This window comes from Papio anubis, chromosome 17 (genome assembly GCF_008728515.1).
Source record: "Papio anubis isolate 15944 chromosome 17, Panubis1.0, whole genome shotgun sequence".
NCBI lineage: Eukaryota > Metazoa > Chordata > Mammalia > Primates > Cercopithecidae > Papio > Papio anubis.
Window position 1 is genome coordinate 6606131 of NC_044992.1, and position 9751 is coordinate 6615881.

Here is a 9751-nt window from a genome sequence, read left to right on the forward strand (position 1 = left end):
CACACACAGATCCATGACATACCACACCACACATACGGAGAGAGACACAGATACACACGCTTGCAGGCGCACACACGCACACACACATATGTGCACACTACACACACGCCACACACGTACACATGCACGCACATGCGCCCACACCCCGGAGGCTCTCTGACCTGCTTTCAGGTCCTGCTGCTGTTTCTCCAACTTGTCTCCTAGGGATGTGATCTTGTCACCCACGCTGCCTCCTGAAAGCGGAAAGCCAGCTGTTTCCCCGCTGAGCCTCTCTCCGTCTTCATGCTGCTGGGGCACCAGGGGGCCAGTGCCTTGTCCTGGGCGTTGCAGGCGTCCACCTGCTGGCCTCCTTGACCCCACCCAGGCTCCCTGCACTGCCACAGTGGCTCAGGCCACTCTCCTGCTTCAATCCCTCCAATGGGTCCCGTTTTCTCAAAATAAAGCCTCGCTCTGTCAGCACGGCTCGCCTGCGTGGCCCGGCCCCTCCCCACCTCTCTGGCCACCCTTATCGGCCTCCCGCTCCGATGGGCTCCTGCCACACTCAATTTGCTCACAGGCCCAAGACATGGTGACTTCCTCGCCTCCGGGTGTCGCAGATCCAACCTCTCCACCTGGCACGAGCCTCCTCCGTCCCCACCTGCCTCCCTCCTATATATCCCCCAGGGCTCCTGGACGCCTTGCCCAGCCTGCACCCCCACAAGCACCCCACACAGCCCTGTTGCAGACTCAGCATTGAGCCCAGCAAACCTGTGCGGATAAACGAGAGCCCAGCCGTCCAGCGCCTCACCGTGGGTGCCGAGAGCATGGACCTCCATCAGCGTGCTCGAGGAGAAGTTGCTGAAAGTTTCCTTCAGGCTCCGCAGATCTGCTTGCAGCTGTGCACCTTGTCAGGAGGCAGTGGGGACAGGATGAGGTGGAGGGGCTGTGTCCCCATCACCGTCTGTGTGACCGGCCCCTCAATGGCCCCGCATTTGCCCCAGCTTGTGCTCCGTCCCTCCTCCATCCCTTCCCCTCCTGTCACCCCGTCACTGCCCGCCACTGCCCGTGTCTCTTTCCCCACCCCTTGCCCATCCCTGCTGGCCCCTGTGACCCTCACTTTGGGACCCGATCACACAGATGGCCACGAGCAGCAGGATGTTGAAGCTCAGGGCAAGCAGACTGAAGCGGACCATGGAGCAGAGACGCTGTGCCAGGGGCTGGGCAGGAGGTGGCCCTGTGGGAGAGGGGCATAGGAGCCGGAGGGTAAAGGCAGGGTGCTGAAGCCTGAGGAGGCATAACCTGGATGGAGGGATTGGTTGGGGCCGTGGGGGAGTCATCGCAGGCTTTGACCCCAGCATTTGAGCATTACACATTCGCACCCATATTACCATGTACAAATATACACACGCAGCTACCCTGGTGCACACACACCCATGCACACGACTCAGGATATTCACATCAGCTGTGTGCAAAGCCCGGATCCTGGAGCTAGGGGACCAGGAGACACAGAGGGGGCTGGGGGACAGACCCGGCCCTGCCTAGGCACACATCCTGAGACGGGGGACCTGTGAATGGTTTTCCTCCCATCCAGCCCGTGGCAGAGGCCTCCAGATCATCTCGGACCTTAATCTCAGCTCTTCTAAGGCCCCTGTCCCCTCAGATTGGAGACTCCAGCAGCTGGGCCCTGTGTTCTTCCTAAAATCCATACTGGAACAATCCTTCCCCTTCCAAAATTCCATTGAGATCCTTAAGTCTGGGTCATTCCACCATAGCCCACTCTCCAAGCACAACCCTCCAGGTCCCACCTGTTGTCCTCATCCCCCACCACACAAGGCCTCCTCCCCAGCGCCCTCTGCCCTCGCTCCCCTAGAAAGCTCATTCCACACTAAATTTGCTCCCCTCAGCCTGAGGTCATCTCACAGGTACCTCTCCTGCCCCTTGATCCATCTGCACCCTGACAGCACTGACACACACATTCACATGCCCTCACAAACTCACACACACTCACACACTCTCACACATTGCTCACTTCACTCAAAAACACACATTTGCACACACTCAAGACCATGCTCTGCTGTACCCACTCTCACATGTGCACGCACATGCTAATGCACACATTCATACGCCCTCCCACACACACACACCAACACACACCTCCTGACACACCCATCACGTACACTCACACACCCACGTCTTCCTGCACACAGAGCTGGGCTCCCCCTCTGCTGCCTCCAGGCCCAGAGCAGCGCCAGTTGTCCCAGCCCTGAGCTCCCGTCTTTGCAGCATCCACCTGCAAACAGAACACCTTCTTGGCCCTGGACCCTGACTCTGTGGACTTCCCTGTCTTCTCATTCTTATCATCCCTCACCCAGCACGACCACAGCCTGGGGAGGCTCAGTCAGGGGCCCAGATCTTCCTCCCCAGGTCACTTCCTGCCACTGTCCTGAGTCAGACACTGCCCCTGTAAGTGACTCTCCATAACTCTTCATCTTTTGCACACCAATGACTTCTACCTTCCCCTGACTGCAGCCACTCTCAGGACCCCATTTGACCCAGGGAGGCCTCTGACACCTCCACTGCCCACTCCCGCTCTGAGCACAGCCCCACCCGCCCTCTCACCGCCCCCATCACTTCCTCCGAGGCCTTCGCATTCCTCTCCATCCAGAAGCGCCCCGGGACCACGGTGTTCCCCACCAAGCTGACCCTCCACGGATGAGTCCCTGACTGTTGTCTTCAGCACCCTCCACTCAGAGGGTCCTGTCCTGCTTCCCAGTCAGACTTACCAACTCCCTGGGTAACGCTGGGTCAGCCCAGCAACGTGTCTGTATATCCATCCTGAAACCAGACTGTCCACAGGCAGCCCAGCTGTGCCTCCAGGTAGCTCTGAGATCACGCATGAGCATTCAGTTTCTCCGTGCTTCCACTGTCTCATGTGTAAAGTGGAGATCACAGTCCTAGCTACCCAACTGGATTGCTCGGATAATTAGATGAATTAAAATACGTAACGTGCCTCCTAGGCAAGTCTGAACTTAACAGACAGGGTCTGCCCGAGATGGGAAGATTTCTTCTCTCCCCAGAGACAATCAAAACAAAAACAGACAACTATAGAACATGACAGCTTTCGAGACTCTGGACATCAGGCAAGGAGGAGTAAAGATCCCTGAGGGATAAGAAGCGAACGAGATGAGCCCTCTGATCACCCCAGGTTATGGCTTGGAGAGAGTCTGCAGGTTACAGGCCAGGAAAGGGAATTCAGGCAGAGCCCAAGAGACTCCCCATGTTGAGGAGACGGAGCTGAGAGTCTGAGGAGACCAAAACAAGAGTTCAGACGATCAAACTAACTCTAAGTTACTTAACCGCATCCCAGAACAAAGCCCAAGAACATTTAGAGGAATACACAAATATCCAGCACCCAACAAGGTGAAATTGACAATGTTGGATAGTCAATAAAAGATTTCAAGGCATACAATGAAACCGGAAAACACAAGGCATAAGGAGGATGTTCGTAAATTTCAAAAGAGATCCAGAACTGACACGGATGCTAGAATTAGCAGACAAGGATGGTAAAACAGATATTATAGCCATACCCTATTATGTTCAAAAAATTAAGTAGAATTGTGGAGGATATTTAAAAGTCCCCAGGTGGCCGTGGCTCAAGCCTGTAATCCCAGCATTCTGGGAGGCCGAGGCGGCGGATCACGCAGGTCAGGAGATCGACCATCCTGGCTAATATGGTGAAACCTGCCTCTACTAAAATACAAAAAAACTAGCCGGGCGGCGGGTGGCGTGGGCTGCCTCTTGGTAGTCCCAGCTACTCGGGAGGTTGAGGCAGGAGAATGGCTCTGAACCTGAGGCGGAGCCAGGTGTGAGCCGAGATCAGCCACTGCACTCCAGCCTTGGCATACAAAGTGACTCCTGCCTCAAAAAAAAAAAAAAAAAAAAAGTCCCTCAGGTGAATTTCTAGAGATGAAAAACTAACAATCTGAAATGAAAACACACACTGGCCGGGTGGCTCACGCCTGGAATTCCGGTGCACTTGGGGAGGCCAAGGCAAATCACAAGGTCAGGAGATTCCAGGACCATCCTGGCTAACACAGTAAAACCCCACCTCTACTAAAATACAAAAACGGTCAGCGTGGTGTAGGGTGCCTGTAGTCCCAGCTACTTGGGAGGCTGAGGCAGAAGAATGGCGTGAACCCGGGAGGCGGAGCTTGCAGTGAGCCGAGATCATGCCACTGTACTCCAGCCTGGTGACAGAACGAGATTCCATCTCAAAAAAAAAAAGAAAAGAAAAGAAAAGAAAAGAAAAAAAAGAAAAAACACACTGGACGGAAATAATGGAAGATGAGAAATGCGTAAGAAAAATTTAGGGCCAGGCACTGTGGATCACATCTGTAATCCCAGCACTTTGGAAGGTCGAGGCGGGGGGATCACTTGAGCCCAGGAGTTCAAGACCAGTCTGGGCAGCATGGCAAAACCCCTTTATGTGGCAAAACCGTCTCTACAAAAAAAATTTTTCAATTAGCCAGGTGTGGTGGCACATGAAACCCACATGCTACATGGGAGGCTGAAGTGCAAGGATCATTTGAGCCCAGGAGTCGAGGCCACAGTGAGTTGTGATCGAGCAGCTGCACTCTAGCCTGGGCAACAGAGTGAGATGAGAGAGAGAGAGAGAGAGAGAGAGAGAGAGAAGGGAGGGAAGGAAGAAAAAGCAAAGGAGAGGAGAGGAGGGGAGGGGAGAAGAGGGGAGAAGGGGCAGGGGGAGGAGAGGGGCAGCGGGAAGGGAAGGAGAAAGGGAAGGGGAAGGGGAAAATTTAGTTAACTTGAAGAACATCTATAACTCTATAAAATGAAACACTGGGAGAAAAAAATAATTAAAAAATAGAGCATGGGTGAGCTGCGGGACCATTCCTACATGCATAATTGAAGTCTTTAAAAGAAAAAGGGGTAACAGAAAAAAATCAAGTGCTGGGAGGAGTGGAAGATGCGCCCTGGTGAGCCACTGATCAGTGTCAGCTCACATGATGACACTGCCCCAGCCCCCACCACCCAGGCGCCTGGAGAGAAACGCAGTGACTTGGCTGCATCCTTCAGATGGCCCCTCACTGGTGTCCCTCAGTCCATTCAAGTGAGCTCGCTCTCCCATTAATTTCAGAAATCCTGGCCTCTCTCCAAGCCTCCTGCTCAAACTCTAAATTATCTCACCCTCAGAAGATTCAGCAGCATTCAATATTCTTTCTGAGTGTTCACTATGTGCCACGCGCTGTGTGGGCACTGGAGTTGCAGAGGAGAGTGAGGCAGACAGGGCCTCTGCCTGTGGGGCCACCGCCTGTTGAGAAGTCCAGGCAGCCTACTACAGGACGAGGAGACGCTACGGGTGTTCCTGAGTGCTCCCCGGAGGGCCCACCTGTCCCTCCTGTGCCATGCCCTGCCCTGCCCAGCACCAGCCCTCCCTCGGCTGGCCAGCCTCAGGAAGGAGGAGTCCCTCCTCCCAGCCCAACTAACCAATCCCCTTCCTAAGCTCCAAGCCCCTGCCTCCCTGCCTCCATGGAACCCGGCTCCACCACCAGCACCCACACACCTGACACTCCTCCATCCCTGGCTCTTGCCCTGCTGCCTAGAATTGCTCAGATCTCTCTCGCCTTAAAATCTTTTCCCACCAGCCTGGGCAACATAGCAAGACCCCATCTCTCAAAAAAATTTTTTAATTTGCCGGGCACAGCGGTGCACACCTATAAGCCCTAACTACGTGGGAGGCTGAGGTGGGAGGATGGCTTGAGCCTAGGAGTTCGAGGTTGCAATGAGCTATGATCCTGCCACTACACTCCTGTCTCTAAAAAACAAATTTCTAAGAAACTTGGATCCTTCAGTCAAGATTTATTAGAGAAGGATCCAGGGAAGGGTCTTGGGAGATAGGGGGAGCAGGAATCTTCCACGATCTCTCTGTGCTCATGTCCCCCACCCACCCCGGCTCACCCCACCCCTACATACACATGCACACATACACTCACACACACACAAACATGCACACACTCATATGCACAACATACACGCACACACAACATACACACACAACACACACACACAACACACACACGCACAACACACACACAACATACATGCACTCACACAACATACACACAACATACACGCACAACATACACAACATACACACACAACACACACGCTCTCACACACAACATACACACGCTCACATACACAACATACACATGCTCACATCACACAACATATGCATGCTCTCACGCGCATACACACACTCACACACACAACAGTCACACACACACACGAGTCCCAGCTGAATCTGCATTCTTCATATGCACATACATGCACATGTACACACGGGGCACACGTGTTCTTGGGTTGGGAGAAGGGCAGGAAGTTATCGTCCAGATCTCCCTACACCTCTGGGCACATGCCTTTCCTGAGGTCCTGGGGTAGACAGGAAGGTGAGGTGAGGGGACAAGCGGGGATGCCCGGCCCTCCTCAGTCCCTGTTCACAGAGTGGGTGCGGCAGAGACCTCAAAGAGACAAAGCGATCGCGAGCTGAGACGGAGGGGAGCGAAGCCACAGACACTGCACACTTGCCTTTCAAAGATGGATTTCCTCTCCTGAGATTCAGCCCGCGAGGCCCTGGCCCCTCACCTCGGTGGAAGGGATGGTCATTTTCCTCCGAGCTCAGCTGCTGGATATCTTGAAAGTCCTTGGCCATGATGGGGCCCGGACTGAAGCTGGAGCTGGGCTGGGCTGAGGTTGCTCTGAGGGCTGGGGCGGGGGCAGAGGTGCAGATTCACACGGGGGCTGACTACGGGTGGAACGCAGGGTCAGAGGGGGTCGGGGTGGTGGCCTGCGTTGGAGCTGAGGTTGGCAGGGGGTTTGGACTGAGGTTTGAAATCCCGCTGGGTCCTGTCCCTTCTCAGGAGACCTCTTGGGCCTTGACCTGGCCAGGAGACCCCTCTCCACGCTCATGGACCAGACCACCCCACAGTTTCCCACGGGGTCCTCCCCGTCCCTGAACCAAGGCCTCCTTGTTCCCAAACATCCTCGTCCCAGTTGCCTCCCCAGCCTCAGTCACCTGTGAGAGGTGTAGAGCGCGGACACCCAGCTCCCGCAGGCAATCTCGGCCTTGGCCAAGGAGGGGTTAAAGCCAGGAGAACTGGGGCAGGTGGAGCTCATAGAGGAGAGGCGAGTGGAGGAGGAGCTGGTCCAGGCAAGGCCTGCACCAGAGGGTCTGAGTGTCCAAGTTCTAACCTGGCACCTCCTGGCCTGGGACTTTGGACAGTAAACAGAAGAGGAAACAGAGCTGTAATTCATTTGTGGGGTGGGGGCAGGGGACGGGGCCATCTCTGTTCTTATTCCTAGAGACGGGGCATCCCTTGGGCTGCCCTCAACTCCACATGCCACTCACCCCATTCATTGCACCATTTGGAAGGGGTGCCAGGCCTGGAGCGGCTGGGGTGCAGTTTACCGTTTCTCTCTCTTCCTCCCCCTTTCACTTCCTGCCTCTGAATTTCCCAGAACTGTGGGTGTCTCCAAATATCCCTGACCAGGATCAGAGGGACCGGTTCTCTACTCTTGCCCAATCCGGCGGCTGAGCCACAGACCCCAGCTTCCTGTGGGCTCGGCCCCCGGACTCTCAGCTCTGGCCCTACTTGCTTCACTCTCCTGGGGAGTAAAGTCCCTCAAATCCAGAAACTGCAGCAGGAGGAGGAAGGGGCTTTGCAGAAAAACAGCTCTCCTTGCGGGAGGAATCCAACCTCAGAGAACCCCGCCCGGCCCAGACCCCGCCCCGGCCCAGACCCCGCCCCGGCCCAGGCAACACGGACACTGTCCTCAGGCCCAGCCACTGCCCTAAATTCTCCAAGGTGTTTCCTCATTTATCACAGCACAACACCTGCTACGAGGCAGGACTTCTGCTATTCCCATTGCACAGGGAGGAAGCGGAGCCTCGGAGAGATGAGGCAACTTGCTCTAGGTGGAGGCCCAGGTGAGTAGAGAAACTGGGAAAGCAAAATGGAGTAAAGAGGGGAAAATAACATATAACAAAAGCTCTGGCCGGGCACGGTAGCTCACACCTGTAATCCCAGCATTTTGGGAGGCCGAGATGGGCGGATCACCTGAGGTCAGGAGTTTGAGACCAGCCTGGCCAACATGGTGAAACCCCTGTCTCTACTAAAATACAAAAATTAGCTGGGCGTGATGGCGGGTGCCTGTAATCCCAGCTACTCAGGAAGCTGAGGCAGGAGAATCGATTGAACCTGGGAGGTGGAGGTTGCAGTGAGCCGAGATCACGCCACTGCACTCCAGCCTGGGCAACAAGAGAGAAACTCCACCTCAAAAAAAAAAAAAAAAAACAAAGAAAAGAAAAGAAAAAACAAGAAGAGTTTCATGGTCCTACAAGGAAGACTGGCTTCCATGAACCAAGGAGCGTGATTCACTAACTGTCTGCACTTGTGCTAACAATAGCTCGGGAAAGAAAACACAGTTTTTGTGCATGATATTCTGACCCTCACCAAACTTGGGCTGCTGGCTACAGGCAGGGTTTCTCTTATGAAGCTGCCCATGTGTCCCCAGGTGCCGAAAAGGAATTCAAACAGAGGCCTTTTCTGTTCTTGGAACTTTCTGACCCACATAGGAAGTAGCCACACCCCAGTACCCTGACATTCCCACCCAGCCACCAGGCAGTGGCAGCCCTTCGACTGCAACCCACAGTGAGAGACGAGTTTCATGCTACGATCCAGAACGTACACACACAAGCACCCACACACACATGCACATTTGTGTGTGTTACTTTCTCCTGGATCCCCAGTGCCTGCCACATAGCAGCTGCTTAACAAGTATCTACTGAATGAGTGAATAAAATAATGCATTTGGAAATGCACGGTTGACACTAAAGTTTGATATGGCAACGTGTACCTTACTACTTGCCTTCTGTTGAGTTTTCCAATTCATTAATGGGTCACAACTCAAAGTTTGAACAACAGTGCTGTGAAGCCCCCATCTTGAGGGGTACGTGGATTTAGTCTTGAGATACAGGTAAGAGCTTAACCGATGGATTGTCTACTACATGTCAAGCTTTGCCACCTGTCAACCAGGGATGGGGCCATTCTCATTGGCCGCCCCTCTTGACTGAACTGATTCCACATTTCAGGGCTTGTCACTTACACCCCCACTCATGGCACTACAGGGAGGGAAGGGACAGAGAAAGCCAGACTCGTCCTCTGTGTCCTTCTCTTTCTCCCTATTTGAAAATCATTTTAACTTAGAAGTTAACATGTACTTGGACTATTTCTAAAGTTTCCATATGGTCTTCTTACTTTGTTGTTGGAGGGGTTTTCTGTTTTGGGTTATGGAATCCTATTTTATTTGGTTTTTTTTTTTTTTTTTGAGACAGAGTTTCACTCTTGTCACCTAGGCTGGAATACAATGGTGTGATCTCAGGTCACTGCAACCTCCACCTCCCAGGATCAACTGATTCTCCTGCTTCAGCCCCCTGAGTAGCTGGGATTACAAGCATGCACCACCATGCCCAGCTAATTTTTTGTATTTTCACCATGTTGGCCAGGCTGGTCTTGAACTCCTGACTTCAGGTGATCCACCCATCTCGGACTCCCAAAGTGTTGGGATTATAGGCGTGAGCCACCGTGCCCGGACTTATTTGGTTGATTTTGATTTGGGGTTTCTTCGTACCTCAGACACAAAGGTTAGATTGGTCATATTCCTCACTTGATGACAGTAGGTCTTCCTCAGAGGT

General features: G+C 53.7%; 1 protein-coding gene across 1 annotated transcript in view; it reads right to left on the bottom strand.

Annotated features, from left to right (window-relative positions):
• Positions 1-7740, bottom strand: part of ASGR2 (asialoglycoprotein receptor 2) — a 14551-nt gene extending 6811 nt beyond the window's left edge. The window contains 6 exon segments of the mRNA XM_031657326.1: positions 162-233; positions 788-883; positions 1097-1213; positions 6643-6762; positions 7073-7269; positions 7406-7740. Of these exon segments, the coding sequence (XP_031513186.1) occupies positions 162-233; positions 788-883; positions 1097-1213; positions 6643-6709 (352 nt within the window). The 5' untranslated portion in view covers positions 6710-6762; positions 7073-7269; positions 7406-7740.
• Positions 7741-9751: the final 2011 nt, after the last annotated feature.